Source organism: Pleurodeles waltl, chromosome 6 (assembly GCF_031143425.1).
Source record: "Pleurodeles waltl isolate 20211129_DDA chromosome 6, aPleWal1.hap1.20221129, whole genome shotgun sequence".
NCBI lineage: Eukaryota > Metazoa > Chordata > Amphibia > Caudata > Salamandridae > Pleurodeles > Pleurodeles waltl.
This window is the reverse complement of record NC_090445.1, coordinates 1436389717-1436412309: the sequence shown is the minus strand read 5'-3', so window position 1 is coordinate 1436412309 and position 22593 is coordinate 1436389717. Positions and strand designations below refer to the sequence as shown.

Genomic DNA, 22593 nt, shown 5'->3' with positions numbered 1-22593 from the left:
ATGCTGTAGTCTTGCCTTGCTTCTGCAGAACTAATTAAAAGAGCACCCGTGAAAGCAATTATTTGTAGATGAAAAGCTCAGAACTAGCAACAGTGTTTATTATGACCCCCGATTAAAGCTGACACCCTTCTATCTGATGGGAGACAAACCCCTTTAATGGTGCTGGTGTGAGTTGTTGAGAATTATTTACTGGCTTTGAAATTAGGCAAGGAGTCCATGTGTAAAGCTGTGTGTTAGACAGAAAGAAAAAAAGAGATAAAGAAGCTTGCAACAACTCTTTCAAAGGAGAAGAATGTGTTGAGTTTTACTTTTCGCTTAGTGTCAATGTTGCAGAATGTTGTATCCCTTTCAGATGAGAACTTTGAATGTATGAATGGGTGTTAACCAGGTTTCTGTGATGAAGACCACATCCAGTTTGTTTGTGGTAATTTCTGGAGGGTGAATAAGCACTAAAGAGCATGAGGGACTGGGGTTATGTAGAGGTACTTTGAAGTGATGACCCTTCTAGCAAAGTAACCTATAATACGCATAGTTTCAAAACTAACCAGTCCCCAGTTTAACATGCCATTGTTGATCAAGGTTGCAAAGGCCAGAGCTTCAAACACATGAGCTTATTAAAAGTCCTACCTGAACCAAGACACGGCGACACAACTTTGCATGTACCAGAGACTTCGCTACCCAGCGTGCAGCATATGCTGCAGACCTGTCCACCTTGGTGTAGTCTTTGCCAGAGAATGCACCGCCACCATGGGCTCCCCAGCCTCCATAGGTGTCGACAATAATCTTGCGACCGGTCACACCAGCATCACCCTGAAAGTTTCCAAGAAATAAGAACATTTGCCGGAGGCATTGTACTTACAAACAAAATGCACAGCCCCCATTTGTCAGACAAGATGCACCTTTGTAACCCATTAACACAAAACAAATACACCACACAGCAGATAGGGCATTTAGGGGCATATTTAAGAAAAGTGGTGCTGCACTCAGTGCAGCGCCGCTTTTCTTGAACCCCTTAGCGCCCCCCCTAACGCCGCCATATGTGCGCCGCATTTAAAATATGGCACACCATGGCGGTAGTTAGGGGACTAGCATCAGATTTTTTTACGCTAGTCCGGCGCTTTGCAGGGTTAGTGTCAAACATTTTTACGATAATCCTGCAAAGCACCCAGAGGCCATTGTAACCAATGGAAGCCTCCTTTTAACGCCTGCTCTGAGCAGGCATTAAAAGTGCTGGAAACAAATGATGCAAAGAAATCTCTGAGATTTCTTCACGCCATTTCTTTGGGTCCTCTAACAGGGGAACGCCCCCTTTGCATACATTATGCCTGGCACAGGCAGAATGTAGTGCAAAGAGTTACAAAGTGGCACAATGCACGCACTGCGCCACTGTAAATATGGAGTGACATTTTTGGCCTTCTACCACCACATTATCGTCCAAAAAATGACATTAATGTGCTGATAGAACGGCACTATGGGCTCTTAAATATGCCCCTTAGTTTCTTAGGCTGTCATCTTTAGGAGTTAGCACTCCAGCTTTTCCAGATGCTTTTGAGCGTGTACAGGGCTACACATGCTTATAAAATGACATGAATTATGCTCAAGATCTTAGACACACATTTGCACACTTGCTGACTGAAAGCACCTCTCTTTGATGCCACAGAAAGTGTGTAAAATGGTTGTAGGAAAGTCCTCATTTTTGACCTGGTCACCCCCAAACTTCTTGGACAGATACTGATGGTTACTGACTCTCGGCTGTGCCCTGGGTACTGCTTCCCAGTCCCAGGGCCAGTGCTATGTGTAAAGTGGATATGCAAATTAGGCTAATTATAATTGGCAATATTAACCTACCTATAAGTCCCTAGTATATGATAGGGCAGGTAGGTTTAGGGACCCCGGCATAGATAGTCCACCCATAGGTGCACTGCTGAGGTGCCCAGTGTCATTTTAAAGGCAGGCCTGCCTTGCTGGCTGCTTCTAAATTAAAGTTACATGCAAATTCGACTTTAGAATTAAAAATACTTCTAAAATCTTAAACCTTATTTTTACATATGTCACCCCTAAGGTGTGCCCTTTGTGCCCCTAGGGTTTGGTGCCATGTAACTAAGCAGGGACCTTATAAAAATAGTTTTAGAAGCCCTTGTGAGGTAAAACAACCAAATTAGTTTTTCCCTCATTGTAGTTAATGGCCTACATAGGCTAGAATGGGGAGACTTTATTTTAATTTAAAAAAGTCCCCTTAAGTGACAGATACCTCAGGTTTGGTATCAAATTAATTGTTATAATAAATCCCACAACTTACAATTGTTGGATTTAATATAACTTGTTCAGGTAAAGAGTTTTAATCTTTACTTAAAAAGCTGCCGACTTGTAGTGCTTTGCTCTGATTTGCCAGCCGCTGGCAGCCTTGCCAGGCTGTCTTGATGAGGTGTGAAGTAGCCTGGGCTAAACACAAAGAGATGTGCCTGGGGGAGGAGAACTTCCCTCAGCAGATGGAAAGGCAGGAAGTGGGGGGCTGCCAAACTGGTCTTCAAAGGCAGGGAAGGACATTTGGAGCAACTCAGCACCTCCCTCACATTCTGCAAACCCAGACAATTAGGTGCCCCCTTGATTAGATTAGGAAAGGGGTGAGTTTAGGATTTTTAGCCACACCAGTGGATGGCCTCAGACAGATGTAACCTCCAAAAATCATTTTCAGCCATGATGGATTTTTAAGGACTGTTGCTCCCTGGGATTAATTTTTGCCACACTTTCCAGGAAGTGGTCATCACAGGGGAGAAGGACCCTGCACCTGACTGGAGAACCAGGACCCCCCTGTTTTTCACCTAGGAGCAAGGATAAAAATGGCAGACCTGCACCCACAACTCAGATCACTACAAGGAAGAACTACAGGAGAAGAAGGACTGCCCTGCTGGACCCCTGACCTGCACCTGGACGCTGCACTCTGGAGGACTGCACCAGCTGCACACTTGGGCTTCACCACAAGGATGACTTTGCCTGGCTTCAACTGGTTCAAGGAGTGACTCCCTGTTTGCTGCAGGTGAAAAATTGCTAATCAGAGTCCCCTGCACCAACTCCTGAAGAACTAGCTGACCACTGTCCAGGGACCAAATTGGGGTTTGCGCCAGGTGCATCTGGGAGTTGTAGTCCGCACCCTCAAGGAGCATCTCAGAGCTTCTGGAACCATGGGGTGAGCTGTGGACCTTAAAAGAACATCTGGGAGAAGATCCAGAAGTTTGGAGGATTTTTGAAAAAAGCTCCATAAAGGGGCTGACCTGCCGCAACAACTACAGCCGGCTTGCCTCAACCGCAACCCGGCCTCACTTTCAGGTTCGTCTTGGTGAAGAAAATCTCCAAAAAATGACCAAGTCCGAACGTAGAAAGTTAACTGGGACCTCCCAGGCAGTGTATCCGAAGAGGGCTCGAAGGGCGTCGGATCAAGATTCAGGTTTGCCCCGGTCGAAGGATTTTCATCTAAAAAAACGACCAAGTCCGAAGGTAAAAATCTGCACCGAGGGCTCCCGCGACGCGTATCCAAAGAAGAGTTCCAGGAGGTTGGATTGGACTGGTGACTTGGTCCCGTGGAAGAAAATATCCAGAAAAACAACTAAGTCCTAAGGTAAACTTTTGACCAAGGCCTCCCGTGGGCTTAAACTTTGACTTTGCCCCGGTCGAGGTTTGACCAGATTGGCGCTATTTGTTTCTAAGCGCTAAAAAGCATTAGTTCTTTTTAAAAAATCATATCCCTGGTTCCTTTTATCCAATTTTATCCGTTTTGGCGTCATTGTAGAGCTAAAAATATTTCCTATTTTTATATATTGGTTTTGGATTTTTAAACTGTTTTCTGTGTTTTATTTGATCACTGTTTTGTGATATTTGAATGCTTTGTCTCCTAAGTTAAGCCTTGTCGCTCGTTGCCAAGCTACCAATGGTTGAGCTAGTTTTAATTTTCTGAGACTTAACTGGACCTAAGTGGGGGTTAGTGGCCTATTGCTAAGTGGAGGTACTTATAAATAACCAATTTTCCAACAATGGCTAATTTTAGCAGCTAATATAGCAGTGCCTGTTTTAACAAGAGATTTGTTCAACAGTGATTTTACTGGCAGATTACAGTGTTTTGTTTTGTTTGTTTTAATGCTATTGCAGTTTTATTTGTACTTATGCGAAACTGGGGGTAAAGTTTATGTTTCGGCACTATAGGGACAGGATCCCAGCAGGTATCCCTTTGTAAACTCTTGAGTTTGCCGTCACCATTTGGTGTATGAGCATTACCAGCTTTCCATTACCAGCACTGTACAATAGAGGACGCCATCTTTAGGGGTTGGTGCTTCAGTTTTCCCAGACACTTCTGGGTATGTGCAGGACCGCAGATGCTCATCAAATGACACATACTGCAGGTCCACACTGAAGGCAATTCAGTCAGGCGAAAAGGTACCTCACTCCCTATAGTCTCAAAAACGGAAAGAGAGCCTACTCGCCGTTTAAGTAACAAGCCGTGCGGGTAAAAAATAAATAAATGTGAGATTCCTAGAAACTATTGAGGAGTTAGGTGTTTACCACAGGAGCAGTTTTGTCTGGCAAACCATGCCCAGGAGGATGAAAAATGGGTGTTTTAACAAGCTGGTATATTTAAAATCCGATCTCTACCAGCCCACTCAGCACAGATATATGGCTTGATTAAGGAAATGAGCTCCCTATGCATAACAGAAAGTTGGTTATCGAATGTATCGGGCCAAGAACTGTCCAAGCAATACAAGAATGATGTAAAATTATCCATATTAATCATGCAGGGTGTAAAGAAGGGGGCTGGGATTGTTCTATCAAGGAAAAAGTGACAAATTAGATTTTTGAAGCATTGGAATGTAGGAGCTCGTTACTTGTGGAACAGACCATGATTTTCTGCTTTTATAATGCCCACCCAAAATAGATCTGATCAGCCATGGAAAAAGGTGTACAATATGTTTCAGACTTCAGTAATGAGCAGGCAAAACTGTATGGTGTTAAAAGATTTAAATCTGAATACGGATGATATAAGTATAACCAAAGCCCAACAGATTGTGGACACAATTGGGACCTGTACTCCGATACAGTATTTTTTAGAAAGCCATACATGTAAAGGGGCAAACCCTCGATCACATTTGAGCCACAGAGGCATAATCAAGACAGAAACCTAACTGGCCTTTATGTCGACTGATCATAATTTAATTACACTGTTTATATTATAGGATGCATAGAAATCCCTTTGCCAGACACCCGTAATCAAACTGACACAAACTTGGAAGACGTTTGATGGAAAGCAACTCACAGTAAAAATAGCCACTTTGTTAAAAGAAGTACTGACCTGCCAGTCTGACACTCAGGCTAATGTCATAATTAATGACTAGCTCCAAACAATGCAGGGTAATATTTATCGGAGTAAACATTATGTGGCTTATTTAGATGCTTTGCAATAAGAGAAAATTCTGCTTAGGAATCCGACAAGGAAATAGAGAGTTAACTACAATGGAAAGGATCTATCCATCAATAATAGGACAATTAAGAATGTATACAAATAATATAATGGGAGAAAAATCAAATTATTTGACTACTTAAATTGCTGCAATATATCAAGGGGTGGTATATAGAACAGTTAAGTCTTTCATGCAACCAGACTGCATCTCAAGTATATAGCTCACCCCCCAAGGAGTGCTGTAATAAACTGGCACCATACTAGTTTGTAAATATTCAGAAGACGTCTGATCAAATGAATCTGGATAGGAAAGCTCTGGCCACTTCTGACAACCTAGATCAGATGGCAAACACAACCACGAAGTAGGCCTCCTTTTAACAAGGTAGGAGATAAGGAAAATCATGCTGTAAATCAAGACATGGTCTTCAGGTGATGCAATTCCTATTTCCCTTTTACATACATGCGCATTGGTCTTTGCTCCTCAAGTGACATTAATGGCTCACTTGTTTTTAAGTAGAGGCACACTTCCACTCGACTGGAAGAAAGGAGTGGTAGGGCATCTTTTAAAGAAAATTACCATAGATAGTTGTACATGAGAGAAATATAGACCCATCACCTTGCTACCAGCCATTAGTAAATTCACAGAAAAAAACAGAATTAATGAGGCTGAGAAGTGTCTAGAAGATTGTCGAGATGAATGGAAACTAGGCTTCAGGGCTGGCAGAGGAATGGAATCAGATGTGACTTACACTGAATGAGCTGTGCCCAACTGTCAATGAGTGTGATAATGCTGCACTGATCCTGTCAAATCTGTCTGCAGCATTTGACACCATGGATCATAATTTCATGACTGAGCACCACAGGAGCCTAGGAACAAAAGGAGCCGTACTTCGTTGGTGTATCTCCTTTCTTGAAAATGTGATCTGACCCAGGGACGTTAAAATGTTGTAGGAAGATTCATAAGGATAGCCAAAAGGGTCACCCATCGTCATCCACTTCATTTAATATAAACATTCAACTGTTCTTGGAACTTGTAAAATCCTTTGGTTGAATGGTACTGTTATAAGCAAATACCACACAACTGATTGAGAGACTGGATCAAAATGCACCTACATGTGTAATCTAGCAGCATGCCCCAGTGTAGTATAATCCTGGATGGTCTATACCTTTCCTCAACTTAACACTAATAAAAAGGAACTGCTGGAAATGGGAAGCAGTTAGATCAGATGGGAGGACTCCCTATGGCCCAACTGCATGAGGTTAATTCCTGTCCTGGTGTCCAAGGTTTAAAAAAAAAAAAAGAAAAAGAAAATGGTGTGCACGTAGATATCTGTTAATGAGTCTTACCTAAATAAGCCTAAGCAAATAGTGTTGGTGTGTATTTTATGCAAAACTGACTATTGTAATATACTAAATCTGGGTCTTCCAGAATCTTGTTTGAACCCTTTACAGCAGATTCAAAATCTTTCAGTCATAGCATTATTCGCACTATGGAAATTGTAGACTGTTTCCCAACTAAAAAAGCAACTGCACTGGCTTCCTGTCAAATATCCCTGCTGTTTAGGGTATTATGGGGCACTGAAATAACACCTCTAGCAAAAGATTCAAACAATATTCTACACCTCTGATATCTAGGTTTCAACTCAAAACGTTTTGTTGTACCCATAGTTAAGAAAGCAAAAATGGGTGGCACAGCTCTGTCATATTTGGGACGACAGTTCTGGGGAAACCTCCTGCTTCAGATCAAGGCCAGGAATTCGTAGGTGGCCTTTCTAAAGGCTATGCAGATCTTTCTATTGTGTTAGTTTCGAGAAGGATGTTGCTGGTTGGGGTCTGTGCCAAGCTTGTGTATTGAGCACCAAGATGCTTTAGGTTTTGTTCTGTTCTGAAGTACAATTCACTTTCTGGTGGAAAGATGCTACTCTTGAAAAGGTACATGCAGTGTCTCAAAAAGGATAAAGTACACTAAGAGAAAAGGTAACAAAAGGGCTTACCATGTACATTGGGAACATCCAGTCTTTTTCATTCTTTCCCCCCTCACTATTTTTCCTCTCTTTCTACCTCTCCAGACTTCACCCTCCACAGTCCAAACGTTAGTAAATAGACAGCTTTTCTTTAAATACCCTCTAATCCCTTTCTGGGCAAAAGCAAAACACACTGGCTAATTTACAATACTCGTACAATCATACAAATATGACCAACCTCATGTGGATGTATAGCACATTGCCAGTGCTGCTGTAACAATTCTAAAATGTATTGAACCTACCAAGGGAATGCGCAGTCCACAAGAACATCACTGTCATCAAAGCACATCCACTCTACAGCGCGACAACAGGGCTGGCTCTAGGGCGGTGCGAACAGTGCCACCACACCGGGTGCTAACTGTGAGAGGGGTGCCGTGTTTGCAAGCATATTTTAGTTTTGAAAGACCCTACAGCAGCATTCCTCGCCTCAACCAATTTTCAGGCAACAATAAAAATGACAAAAATACCCAGGTATTTATTGTTCTACTTGGAGAGAGTTCTGAGTTTTTTCTAGTGGAAGTTTTAAGGTAGCCCAGGGAGTTAATACGTCTGCTGCAAAGAACATGTACCAGGCAGATCACAAAGTGCATTTAACGCAAATAGGTCAGAGTGTTACTGCTTTTGTCAGAGAGGTCCTTTTGTTACTTAGTTTATAAATTAAAATCCTAATATAGAACAGTAATCTATTAACTGTCAAAGAACTGCATGCATACTGCAAGATATAGATTAGAGTGTTATGTTTTCCCCCATTCTTTCATTATCTTAATTGAGAAAAAATGGTTCATTTGGGTATAAATAAATTCTCATTATGAAAGAGAACCCCCAACAATAGTGTTACATTTTAAATTCGGAGTTTGTGCTTCTCCAGACTCAGCACTCTTAAACTATACGGCCTACCAGTATGGATGACATGAGTCTCGTACATCTTGTAGTGCTCTGTTTTATGTAATGTTTCTTATACACTGATTTACATACTTTTGATCGATTGTCTCTATGTAATGTGTGTGAGGTGTAAAGTGCTCGGATACCGTACACTGGAATGAGTGGGGTGGCAAAAAACCAAATGCATCTACGGAAGAGTGGTTATGGAGACTTGAGGGGCACTGTTAAAGGGGGGTAGTGAGAGAATCTGTGGCGTAGGTGGTAATTCGGGAGGGTGCCAAACAAACACAGTTGTACAGGGCGGACCCAGCTCTAATGCCGGCCCTGCACGACACCATGCCATGGAAATGCACAGCTCACCAGCACTCCATCAGTTTCAACTGATATCTGACCTGTGGTCCTCCAATGACAAAACGCCCACTGGGTTGAAGATGGTAAATCGTCTTATCATCTAGATATTTTGTAGGCACCACATATTTGATGACTTGCTCTTTCAGGGCTTGTCGCATTTCATCCAGTGTGATTGTCTCATCATGTTGAACTGAAATCACAATGGTGTGCACCCGAACCGGGATCATAGCTCCATCGTCCTGAATATACTGGACAGTGACCTAGTAGGTAAACAAATAAATCAGTCAACCTCACTTAGGACTATTACTATTAACTGCAATGAGTTTACCTGAGAATTTGCAAATGCAAAGAACATCACATATTTAACTGGTTGGAAGCCAGAATAGAAGTGCATTTTAGCTCCTGCGGTAGGCTTATGGTCAGAAAGTTTCCTTCTGAGAAAAAGAAAAAAAAAAAAAACAACAGTACCCCTCAGATCAAAGGGACAGAGTTGTTTAGACCAAATCACAGAGGCTCGCCTTGATGATTGTCAATTTTTCATGTTAATCATATCATTCGACCATACATTGCTTACATTCAAACCCCATCCTTCACAATAGGGCAAAAACTAAGTTCCAACTTGGAAAAATAGATATGGCTTCAATCAAACTCTCTATAATAAAAATATAAATGATACATTTCATATAAAAACAGAAAAGAACCATATTTGCAGGCAGCTTCTCCAGGACTGATGTAATTTAATTTCGGCATTTCTGAAATTCACAGTTAATTCTGTAGTAAGCATCTTCGGTACAATTGTGTTCCCCATAGACCCGCACCATCTCTCATTTTGCTCTCATATGGCGCCACTAGATGCAGCTATTCCCATTAGAATTGATGACATCATCAACAAGGCTTTTAATCTCTCACAAACCAGTTATCTCATTCACCGACTTGAATGGCAGCAGAAACCATAAATAGCAGATGCCAAGTCATTCCTTCAGCCGATGCTTCCTAAATGGATAAAACGCATGAGCTTACTCCTGGCTGGGTATTCATGTTTCACATGGTCTGTCTTACAATGTCGGTTCTTCCTTACTCTTTCTGGCCAATTTCCTCAAGATGTCTTTAAAGAACTAAGTCCATTCTCTCAAGCAAACTAATTTGAGTACTACAGCCATTACTCCTCAACATCCCCTCTAAAAGTGGAATGACCTAGTGATCTCTAATGCAGAGCTCAGAAACACCTCTACAATTTACTGACACAACTGATTCATTATCACAGGAGTAAAGTTTACTTTATAATTATGAAGCATTTCCTACGCCCCCTGGAGCTTGAGGAAAAAAAAGTGCGCAGATTGATCTAGCAATAAGAAAGGGCTTTAAGCATGAATGATTTTTACGTATAGCAAAACTATACTTTGTTTTCTTGAAATATTACCTATAGTGCAAGATAGGCTGAGTTAAATGTCACTTTAATGCCTCCAAAGTGAAATTCCTACAAAGTTGCAGATTTTGCCAAAATGGAGAAAAACAATATTTAGATCCCACCAAGCCAGAGGGTTTTCAACTGATTACAAAAAAAATCAGATCCACAAAAATGCCTTTTGTTACATTGGTGAAAGAACACTATAGCCCACCTAAAAAGTCCCAAATGGCTGACTAACAACTCTTACAGGTGCCACCTACAATATGTGACACAATCAAGTGCAGGATAAAACTAGCCACCACCTACCAACCTAATTAATGGTTCTATCCAAAGGTCCCATACCGCTCATCAGTCATCTAGCTTCAATATTGTGATCTAACACTTTTCTAGGTTGCCTTGAATACATCTATAATTGCACAACAATTGTCCAAGGCATATGAATCCTAGTTCAAGATGTAGCACAAACAACTACACTATTTAAAAATGTGTTCAAAACAGTCCTGGACAAGAGGTACCCTCTCCTGGCTGGGGCGATGGGCTACGGTAAAAACGACCCTCCTTCCCAAAATACTCTGATGCAAACGCTACGATTCCAACCCCCCTCACCCCTCACACACATCCTAGAAAAGATGCAGAATATAATCGAAACTTCTATTTGGTGAGGGAAAAAGGCCTGTATGGTGAGGAAGCAAGACTTCTGGCCCATGACAGAGGGTGGCCTGGGGGTTCCACACTTAACACACTACTACTAGGCTGCATAACTTTGCTACAAGGTAGAGTGGTCATGGACCAAGACTGAGAAACACTGGAGTTTTATTGACCAGGCAATAGCCAGGGTCCACATTTGGAAGACACCATGGCTCCATAAAACACACAGGCCAATCAGGGTCTATATCTCCCCAGTACTCCGGGTGACAGAAAGCACATGGGACAGAGTGAAACGTATTAAATCCTTACCTACACGCATATCGCCAGACACGCTTATTTTAGGAACCCCCAATTTCCCAGTTGCCATGCAGGACACGTCGTTCCTGCAATGGCAAGTTGCCAGCTGTAAAAGAATCGGGGATTCTTTTGACCACGATGGAATTTTGGATTTTACTCAGCTCCAATCAGGTTATGGCCTTCGTTCGAGTGCCTGCTGGCTTGGCAGTATCTTGCTATAGGACACTGGATTATGCAATCTCATGTGCAACCACATGCTAGTCACCCACTCACACTTTGAGAAGTGGCTTCTCACTCTGGATATGGATCTGAGCATTTAACCCAACATATATGCATTACTTAACACACCACTACATAAGGCTGTGTCCTCGGCAAAGAGACAATGGGAGCTGGAATGTGGCAGTCTCTTCAACCCAAAGAATGGGCAAACATTCTGCACCGGGTGCATATGTCAGCTTGTAGTGCCAGTGGCAAAGAACTATTATTAAATGTTGTGCACTATTGGCACTACATGCCTGCTAGACTGGTCAAGTAGAAACTAGGAGGGACAGACATCTGTTGACGACACTGTAGACTCTGGAACATCAGCACACAACCTCGGTTACTGCCCCGAACTGAAAAACGTTTGGGATGAGGTCTAAACGAATATAAAATCAGATGCATGACATGGACCTACCACAATTCCCCTGCTGCATACTCTTGTGTCTACCAAATGCACCAACAAACCCCTTGGGCTCGTCAAGAGGCCGACCTGACACCCTTGCCCTAAGTGCAGCTAAGCAAGTCATTCTGGCTAAATGTGGCACAGACACTGTACCGACAAAACTGGAATGGCTGTACAAGCACTGGAGCCAACTAGGTATGGAAAAGTTAACTGCCGTGATTGAAAATAAGCTGCCCCGGTTTGACAACACATGGGGACCATGCATACACTTCCTTTCCCAAGAGTTTTGAGAACTCTCATGCCCAAGATATCTGCAAGTGCTACGTCTCACTCAGGCGGATTGTGCTCTCTGAAAGACTTACTACTGCTTTTTGATGTGCATGCTGTACCCGCAGCAGGGACTGCATTGTAATCCAGGGTTTCAAGTGATGTCGAATACCTCCCCCCATGTGTTTCCCAATGTTCCACTTTCCTTCCCTTCCCCGTGACCCCATTTTACACATCTCCTTTGCCACAGGAACCTGCCCCCTCATCTCCATTTTACACGGCTCTTTTCCCCCACCTGCCTATGGATGTAGGCGAAGGCAGGTTTGTAATGTTTGGTTTTCTCTTGTGAAAAAATAATGAAATAGATTTGAACCACTGAATGTGTTCAAAAGTGTTTGACATCTCCACTTAATTTCTTTTGGGGTGTTGAAAGGACATAGATGATGTACGTTACCATCAAGGTACTTGACATACTTTAAGAAACTTCATTTTATAAAATATTTTTCAGTATACGTAAACTGAGATTTGTTAGAGTGCGCTTTTTTTTTACATTGAACATTCTATGGCTCTAGACTTTCCAAAGGACCAACATGATCACATTTTCATGAAACTTTAAGAGCCATCAAAACTACATTAAGAATTAATAATATTTTAAATGAAGTTACTATCATTGTATATGAAGGTAAAACATTGGAGGTAAAGCAAATTTACCAGCGTAGTCAAAGAAATAGTTCAAGGGCAGAAAGCTTGAGTTGCTGATAAACTGTGTAAAAGTTACTACACCAACCTGTAACAGTCAGTTGAAGCCAGCAGTGGTGTAGATTCACATGCTGTGCACACTCCTGCCATTTAATGTAGGGCTTGAAAAGTTACAAAACAAGAAAGATGATTTTCTTTGCAGGGATTTCACTTTTAAGGTACCTTCTTTAAAATCGCAATGCACCATAACATGTACTCTGCCTCATTCTGTTACATATACACATAATATATTTTAACTGAAAAAAACTCCACAAAGGTTAAAGGGAATTTCACTGGTTTTGTTAGTTTTAAATTATTGGTTTTAAGTGACATTTTCAACCAGCTATAACTCCATAAAATCTTAGTTTTTTAGTGGACTTCTAAGGTTTTTTTATGTTTTCTTCAAAGCAAAGTTAGTTATTCTTACAATGTCTAACTATGTCAGCTTAACTTAATTTTTATTTTTTTCAATTCATTTCGGAGGTTTTTTTTTTTTTACTGTAAAATAAGATGGTGGGACATGGTGTTGTAAAGAGGACCTGACCTTGCACTGTCCACTGGGCTGTCCTGCCCAAACTTGCTGGCCCCCACCTCCTTCCCTCACCTGTCCAAGACGATGCATCTGCCCCTCACTTCAGCCTTGTGTGGTCGTCATTCTGTCACTGCCCTCCATGGTTAGCTTGCTGTTTCGGTGTACTCCTCCTGCTTCCATTGCCCGAGTCCATGCCCCTGTCACTGACCTCCTGCATAGGCTCTGTGGTTAATGAGCTGCCTTTCTACCCTGATTCCCCCTGTCCTCCGACATCCGTGTGCATGCCCCTGCCATCTCCATTTTGCCCACCATGTTCCACTGAGCTGCCAATGCCCCCCAACCTGCCCAGCATGGTCAGACTGCTGACCCTAAGCCTGTCCTCCGTTGTCCATGTGCGGACCCAAGAACCCTCCGTCCTGTCCTACATGATCAGTTGTTCTGCTACTGCTCCTCCTGCCTTCCCTGTGTGTCCCTTTATGTGGACACTGGCCGTCGCACCTGCCCCGTGTGGTCAGCTTGCTGTCCCCTCCCTAGCCCTCTGTTGTCTCCGTCCGTGTCCCTAACCCCCCTACCTCCTGGCCTCCATGGTCCATTGTGTTGTCACGGTCTCTCCCTCCAGCTCTCCGTGATCCACTGTGCTGCCACTCCATATTCCCCCTGCCATGAATTGTCTGTTGTGCTGACACTGCCCCTTCTGCTTGCCCCGCATGTTGCCCCGGCCTCCTCCGGCTCTCCATTGTCTGAGTCCATACCTCTATCCCCTCCCGCCTGCCTTCAACAAGTTGCTGGCATGTCCCTGCCATTCATGGTTCATTGTGCTGCAACTGGCCTTCCTGCCTATCCTGTACGGTCAGTTTGCTGCCCTCACCTACTCCCCCCCCCACCCCAAGCTCTGTTGTCAGTGTGCATACCCCTGTCCCCTCTGTTGGTTTTAATGGTCCGTTGTGCTGCACTGCCCTCCAGCTTGCTCTTTGTGATGCATTGTGCTGCTACACTTGCTACCTGCCCTATAAGGTCAGTTTGACACCTTCCTCCGGCCAACTATTGTCCAAGATAATGTTCCTACCGCATAACTCCTGCCCTGCATGGTCCATTGTACCATAAATGTCAACAATTGGAACTTGGGAGGAGGGAAATTTATAAATAATTCAATAATAAAATCGAGGAGTGGGGTGGGAATGATATTCCCCCATTGGCTTACAGTAAAAAAAGAGCAGATTTTAGATAGGAGACAGCTAAAATAAAACCCTTTTGGCCTTTAAAAAAAAATTAAAAAAAAAAGCAGGAGTCTCCCACCTGGGCCAGGTCTGTTGGCATGTATGGTGGTACTGTCAAAGCCTTCCCCTCCTGCTCTCAATGGTTCATTGTGTTGCCACAGCCTCTATCATCTATCCTGCACGGTTGGTTTGCTGCCCCTCCATAGTCTGTCCTGCCCTGTATGGTCCACTGTGCTGCCCCTGGCCCTTGCGTCTGCCAAAATAGACAACTTGCTTTCTCCGTTCCTCCTCTCAATTGTCCGAATCTGTGCCCCTGCACACCACAGTGATCTAATGGACAACTAGTTTGCTCTTTTTTTTTTTTACTTTACAAAAGTATGGAGCACTTTAAGTCATCTTGATGGAATCAAAACTGTAAAACCTAAGCATTTCCTCTAGAAAATATAAAAATGAGGCAGTCTTTTTCCCCATTTAAATTATTGTTAGTGCACTAAAAAAAAAAAAAAAACAAAAAAAAAAAAAAAAGGGAGGACACGTTCTCAAAAAGCATCAAAGCGCTTTTAAAATACTAGCTATTTTCAGGGAATGCTAACATTTCAGAATGCTAGTATTCTAGTTGCTCATTAGAACACTGTGGTGAAGCTGCAGTTGATCACCACGGAGTTAACTGGCAGTCTGCTGCAGGTGTTGAAAGTGCATGTTTCCATCTCCGTGTCATAATGTTTTATTGAAGTACACAGATGATATTTGAAAACTCATTTAAAATGTGTCCTAATTTTGCTTTCTATAGCACTAAGCATAATTTCTATGACAAAATGAACCCCCACATTTTCTTCCTTTCCAAAGGAGATGTTTCAAGTTTTATCTTTCTGATTCAATCAAGATAGCTTTTGGGGCTGCCACACTTATCATAAATAAGACTGTTAGCTCTCTGGAGGTTCTTTAGAACACTCTGGGAGGGTGCAGTACAACACAGGGGAAATCAACAGAGGCAGCTAATGCTGGATGACGTACACGTTTAACTCAGAATGTCAGGCTTTATTCTCACATACCTGAGAAAGATCGTGTGAATTTACAGAAAATATGCTCTCATTTTAGCTTCTGGAGCACCTTCCATATGAAAAAAGCAGGAGTGAAATTGTTTTCTCTTAAATGTGGATCATGAAATCCCAGCATAAGGTCAGCATTTTTCACAGGGTAAAATCACTTCAGAGTGCACCACAATTCACAACATGACTATAGTACCACCAATAAATTATTTATGTTGTAATTAACATATTTTCTCACCCTTTGAATGTGTTCCTTTTTTGACACTCAAATCTGCTATTCACTCAATGTATTTCAACAGGGACTATTTCTCAGAGTCATATAACAACTGCCACAAATGTTATCAATGTTTTGGCCAGCCAATGCCCTTTGGGGTGTGGATGTGCTAACCCTAACCCCTTACATAAAAATAAAAATATCATTGTCAGAATACAGGGGCCAAGTCCCCGAGTCTTGTAATGACTTCCAAAACATATTGTTCAGGATGTCAGAAATGAACTTGTCCTCTTTAATTTGGCCAGTCAGACCATACATGGACACCAACTGTCCTGATATTTATAAATTTTGTTTGAGCATTAATTTCTGAAAAACAACAGAACGGATTTAAACCAAATAGCAAAAAGCAAGTTTTTTGGACAATGATCTAGCTTTCTGCCTCATTTGGTGTAATGGAAATTGCGTGGTGATTCAGTTTTGGAACCACCCCTTATTTTTGGCGCCCACTTGAGAAATCATTCCAAATCTTTCCTTGCACAAACTAGGCAAAATAGAGCACGTTTTTGAAAAGTTCTGTGAAGATTTGTCAAACAGCGCCAGAGTTTTAAGCAAATAAAGGCATTTCCAATGTGAAAACTATTCTAACTATAACTACTCAGTGGTGATTGCCACTGGGGGGGGGGGGGGGGGGGAGGGGGAGAAGATAGAGAGAGAGAGAGAGAGAGAGAGAGAGAGAGAGAGAGAGAGAGAGAGAGAGAGAGAGAGAGAGAGAGAGAGAGAGAGAGAGAGAGAGAGAGAGAGAGAGAGAGAGAGAGAGAGAGAGAGAGAGAGAGAGAGAGAAAGAGAAAAATAGAGTATATATATATGGAAAATGTCACTTACCCAGTGTACATCTGTTCGTGGCATGAGGCACTGCAGATTCACATGCTGTGCATTATCCTGCCATCTAGTGTTGGGCTCGGAGTGTTACAAGTTGTTTTTCTTCGAAGAAGTCTTTTCGAGTCACGAGACCGAGGGACTCCTCCCTTTTGGCTCCACTGTGCATGGGCATCGACTCCATCTTAGATTGTTTTCCCCGCAGAGTGTGAGGTAGGAGTTGTGTATATACTAAAGGTGCCCATGTAATGGAGTATGTATGTACATAATGTGTATAAGAATAGTATATATTTACAAATTTCATCCAACTTATAACGGCTACAGGCTCCCGGGGAGGCGCATGTGAATCTGCAGCGTCGTATGCCACAAACAGATGTACCCTGGGTAAGTGATATTTTCCGTTCAATGGCATGTGTAGCTGCAGATACACATGCTGTGCATAGACTAGTAAGCAGTAATCTCCCCAAAAAGCAGTGGCTTAGCCTGTAGGAGTTGAAGTTGTCTGAAATAATGTTCGTAATACAGCCTATCCTACTGTGGCTTGTTGTGTTGTTAACACATCTACACAGTAATGTTTTGTGAATGTATGAGGCGTAGACCATGTGGCTGCCTTACAGATTTCTGTCATAGGTATATTCCCTAGAAAAGCCATTGTGGCGCCTTTTTTCCTAGTGGAGTGCACCTTTGGTGTAATAGGTAGATCTCTTTTTGCTTTGATATAGCAGGTCTGAATACATTTCACTATCCATCTGGCAATGCCTTGTTTGGATATTGGATTTCCTGCATGAGGTTTTTGGAAGGCTACAAACAATTGTTTTGTTTTGCGAAACTGTTTTGTTCTAGCTATGTAATACATTAGTGCTCTTTTAATGTCTAACGTATGTAAGGCTCTTTCGACTACTGAGTCTGGTTGTGGAAAAAAGACTGGGAGTTCCACTGTTTGGTTTAGGTTGAACAGTGATATAACTTTTGGTAAGAATTTGGGATTTGTACGGAGAACCACTTTCTGTTTATGTATTTGTATAAAGGGTTCTTGTATAGTAAATGCTTGTATTTCACTTACTCTTCTAAGAGATGTGATAGCTATCAGGAAGGCTACTTTCCAATTTAAGTATTGCATCTCACAAGAGTGCATGGGTTCAAATGGTGGCACCATGAGTCGTGTTAACACAATATTGAGGTTTCACGAGGGGACTGGTGGTGTTCTCGGGGGTATGATTCTTTTTAATCCCTCCATAAATGCTTTGATGACTGGGATTGAAAAAAGTGATGTTGAATGTGTAATCTGCAGATAGGCAGATATTGCTGTGAGATGTATTTTAATAGAAGAAAATGCTAGTTTAGATTTTTGTAAGAGTAATAAGTAGCTTACAATGTTTTTTGCGGAAGCATGTAGTGGTTGAATTTAATTATTATGACCGTAATAAACAAATCTTTTCCATTTGTTTGCATAACAATGTCTTGTAGTAGGTTTCCTAGCTTGTTTAATGACCTCCATACATTCTTGTGTAAGGTCTAAATGTCCAAATTCTAAGACTTCAGGAGCCAGATTGCTAGATTGAGCGATGCTGGATTTGGGTGTCTGATCTGTTGTTTGTTAACAGATCTGGTCTGTTTGGTAGTTTGATATGAGGTACTACTGACAGGTCCAGCAGTGTTGTGTACCAAGGTTGGCGAGCCCAGGTTGGTGCTATTAGTATTAGTTTGAGTCTGTTTTGACTCAATTTGTTTACCAGATAAGGAAGGAGTGGGAGAGGGGGGAAAGCGTAAGCAAATATCTCTGACCAACTCATCCATAACGCATTGCCCCTGGACTGAGGGTGTGGATACCTGGACGCGAAGTCTTGCCATTTTGCATTTTCTTTTGTTGCGAATAGGTCTATTTCTGGTGTTCCCCAACGTAGACAGTAAGTTTGTGGGATCTGGGGATGAATTTCCCATTCGTGTGTTTGTTGGCAAGCTCGACTGAGATTGTCAGCCAACTGGTTTTGAATCCCTGGGATGTATTGTGCTATTAGTCGAATGTGATTGCGAACTGCCCAATGCCAAATCTTTTGTGCTAAGAGACACATTTGTGATGAGTGTGTCCCCCCTTGTTTGTTTAGGTAGTACATTGTTGTCATGTTGTCTGTTTTGACAAGAATGTGTTTGTGGGCTATTAGTGGTTGAAATGCTTTCAATGCTAGAAACACTGCCAACAGTTCTAGATGATTTATATGCAGTTGTTTTTGGTGAACGTCCCATTGTCCCTGTATACTGTGCTGGTTGAGGTGTGCTCCCCACCCCATCATGGAAGCATCTGTTGTGATCACGTATTGAGGCACTGGGTCTTGGAATGTCCGCCCTTTGTTTAAATTGATAGGATTCCACCATTGAAGCGAGAAGTGTGTCTGGTGGTCTATCAACACTAGATCTTGAAGTTGACCCTGTGCTTGTGTCCATTGTCTTGCTAGGCACTGTTGTAAGGGCCGCATGTGTAGTCTTGCGTTTCGGACAATGGCTATGCATGAAGACATCATGCCTAGAAGTTTCATGACAAACCTCACTTGGTAGTGTTGGTTTGCCTGTACGTTTAGGATTATATTGCGGAACGCCTGTCCCCTTGGTGGACTTGGAGTGGCAATCGCCTTTTGAGTATTGAGTGTTGCTCCCAAGTATTGTTGTATTTGGGATGGGTGTAGATGTGATTTTTGGAAATTTATAGAGAACCCTAGTTTGTGTAGAGTTTCTATCACGTATTGTGTGTGAAGAAGACATTGTTGCTGAATGTGGGCTTTTATTAGCCAATCGTTTAAATATGGGAATACGTGCATGTGCTGTCTCCTTATATGAGCTGCTACTACGGCTAGGCATTTTGTAAATACTCTGGGGGCTGTTGTTATTCCGAACGGTAGCACTTTGAATTGATAATGTTTGCCTTGTATTACAAACCTGAGGTATTTCCTGTGAGATGGATGGATGGATGGGTATGTGAAAATACGCATCCTTGAGATCCAGTGTTGTCATGTATTCCCCTTTTTTTTTAGTAAGGGAACTACGTCCTGAAGTGTTACCATGTGGAAATGATCTGATTTGATGAAGAGATTCAGTGTTCTGAGATCTAAGATAGGCCTTAGTGTTTTGTCCTTTTTTGGAATAAGGAAATACAGGGAGTAAACGCCTGTTCCCTTCTGGTGATAGGGTACTAGCTCTATGGCTTGTTTTTGTAGCAGTGCTTGGGCCTCTATTTGTAATAGGTCTAAGTGTTGTGGAGACAATCTGTGCGGTTTTGGTGGAACATCTGGAGGGAATGTTGTGAATTCTATGCAATAACCATATTAATTGCTAGGACCCACGTGTCTGTGGTAATGTGTGTCCAATTGTGGTAGTATTTGGTTAGCCTCCCCCCCACTGGTTAGCCTCCCCCCCACTGGTGAGCCTCCCCCCCACTGGTGACAAGTGTTGGGGAAGTGTGACATTGAAGTCACTGTTTGCTAGGGTTTGGTTTGGAGGGCTGGAATTTCCCTCTTGGGAATTGTCCTCTGTAGGAACCACAAAACCCCCCTCTTTGGTACTGCGACTGGTAGGTGGGTTTTGTTTGGGAGGTGGATGATTCAGATGTCTGTTGTCGAAACCATCTCTAAACTGTGGTTTCCTAAATGTGCCTCTGTATTGTGAGGAGTAGAGTGCGCCCATGGCTTTGGCCGTGTCAGTGTCTTTTTTTCATTTTCTCGATCGCGGTATCCACCTCTGGCCCAAACAACTGATGTTGATTAAACGGTATATTTAGTACCGCTTGTTGGATTTCTGGTTTAAATCCAGAACTTCGCAGCCATGCATGCCTTCGAATAGTCACTGCTGTGTTGACAGTCCGTGCAGCTGTATCTGCAGAGTCTAGGGCAGACCGAATTTGGTTGTTTGATATGGCCCGTCCCTCTTCAACCACTTGTTGGGCACGTTTTTGGTGTTCCTTGGGCAAATGCTGGATGATGTCTTGCATTTCGTCCCAGTGTGCCCTGTCGTAGTGTGCAAGTAGTGCTTGCGAGTTTGCAATTCGCCATTGATTGGCTGCTTGTGATGCCGCTCTTTTCCCCGCTGCGTCGAACTTTCAACTCTCTTTATCAGAGGGTGGGGCATCCCCTGATGATTGTGAATTCGCCCTTTTTCTTGCAGCCCCCCACAACCACTGAGTCCGGAGGGAGCTGTTGAGTTATAAACACTTGGTCTGACGGGGTGGTTTATATTTCTTTTCGACCCTTGGCGTGATGGCCCTCCCTTTTACAGGCTCTTGGAAGACCTGTTGTTCGTGTTTGAGCATGCCCGGTAGCATTGGTAAAGATTGGTAGGATGCATGCGTGGATGCCAGAGTGTTTAACAGGAAGTCATCCTCCACTGGTTCAGAGTGCATTGTTACATTGTGGAACGTAGCTGCCCCGGCTAGTACTTGGTTATATGCTGTACTGTCCTCTGGTGGTGAAGGCTTGGTTGGATAACACTATGGGCTGTTGTCCGATATAGGTGGGTCGTATAGATCCCAGGGATCCGCATCATCTTGAGTCATCCCAGTATGTGTGGGTGACTGCGCCATCGGTGTACCCACTGGTGACAAGTGTGGTGATTGCAGTGGGGATGGTTGTGGTGAGAACTGTGGTGGTGGTGACTTGCCTCTAACCACGTTGGCTTTGGGTTTCATCTCAGTCTCTTGAAAAGCTAGTTTTCTTTTCGATTTGAGTGGAGGGGTGGTTTGTATCTTCCCTGTGTCCTTCTGGATTTCTAACCTTTGTTGTGTTTGGTCATGTTCTAAATCCAGATCTTGCTGAAATCTGTGCTTTTCTTTGAGCTGCATAGAAAGCCCTTGCTCCTCAGTGTAGGAAGAGTGTTTCGGCTCCGAAGCCGTTTTTTTCGGTAGCGAAATTCCCAATGAAATTGTCTTTTTCGGTTCCGATGAGCTTTTTCGAGGCTTGCCCGACTCGATAACTCGATGCCGAGTTTTTTTCGGTGCCGGATTCTAAACTGGAGTCGGAAGTCTTCGGCAAATCTTTGGCCTTTTTCGGTGACGATGTAATTTGGTCACCTTCTTTTCTGTGGGTTGAGCCATGGCCTGCTGGCGGTGGCGTCCCCGTGGTCTTGAGTTTTTTGGTGTGACACTGGGTGTGGGACGGGGCAGGTGTACTCACTGTTTGCCGCGCCGTCGAGAGTCGATCACCGTCTGATTCATCCGAGTCCGTTTTCTTGGATGGAAATTCTCTCTTCCTCCTCGACGTCGAGATGTTGTTTCGGCTTAGACGCCATTTGTAGTCGTCTTGCACATCGATCCCTTATGGTCTTCTTGGATCGAAACGCTTGGCAAGCTTCACAAGTATCCTCTCTGTGTTCGGGCGACAAACATGGGTTACAGACCCGGTGCTGGTTTGTATAAGGATACTTGGTGTGACACTTAGGACAGAAACGGAAAGGGGTCCGGTCCATTAGTCTTGGACGACGGGTGTGGTCGGGCCGACCAGGCTTTGATGAAGAGCGGAAGCCCCGAAGGGCAACCGAAGTGGTCTTGATGTCGGTGCCGATACGCTAAAACTAAACCGGTACCGAACAAGAACAATACCGACTAATTTTCGATTCTTTTCTAACTTTCCTGATTCAAAATACGGAGCGAAGAGGAACACGTCTGAACCCGATGGCGGAAAGAAAACAATCTAAGATGGATTAGACGCCCATGCGCTACGGAGCCGAAAGGGAGGAGTCACTCGAAAAGACTTCTTCGATGAAAAACAACATGTAACACTCCGAGCCCAACACTAGATGGCAGGAACAGTGGACAGCATGTATATATGGAAAATGTCACTTATCCAGTGTACATCTGTTCGTGGCATGTTCCGCTGCAGATTCACATGCTATGCACAGGTCCTGCCACCTAGTGTTGGGCTCGGAGTGTTACAAGTTGTTTTTCTTTGAGGAAGTCTTTTCGAGTCACGGGATCGAGTGACTCCTCCTCTTCGGCTCC

General features: G+C 43.1%; 1 protein-coding gene across 3 annotated transcripts in view; it reads right to left on the bottom strand.

Annotated features, from left to right (window-relative positions):
• Positions 1-22593, bottom strand: part of LOC138300926 (S-adenosylmethionine synthase) — a 111813-nt gene that overhangs the window by 13116 nt on the left and 76104 nt on the right. For 2 of the 3 annotated variants that reach the window (XM_069240824.1, XM_069240825.1), the window contains exons 6-7: positions 8745-8963; positions 628-810 (exon numbers count right to left, since the gene is read on the bottom strand). In XM_069240824.1, coding sequence (XP_069096925.1) covers positions 628-810; positions 8745-8963 — 402 coding nt within the window. The remainder of the gene's footprint in view (positions 1-627; positions 811-8744; positions 8964-22593) is intronic. The other variant, XM_069240826.1, reaches the window with a different exon arrangement.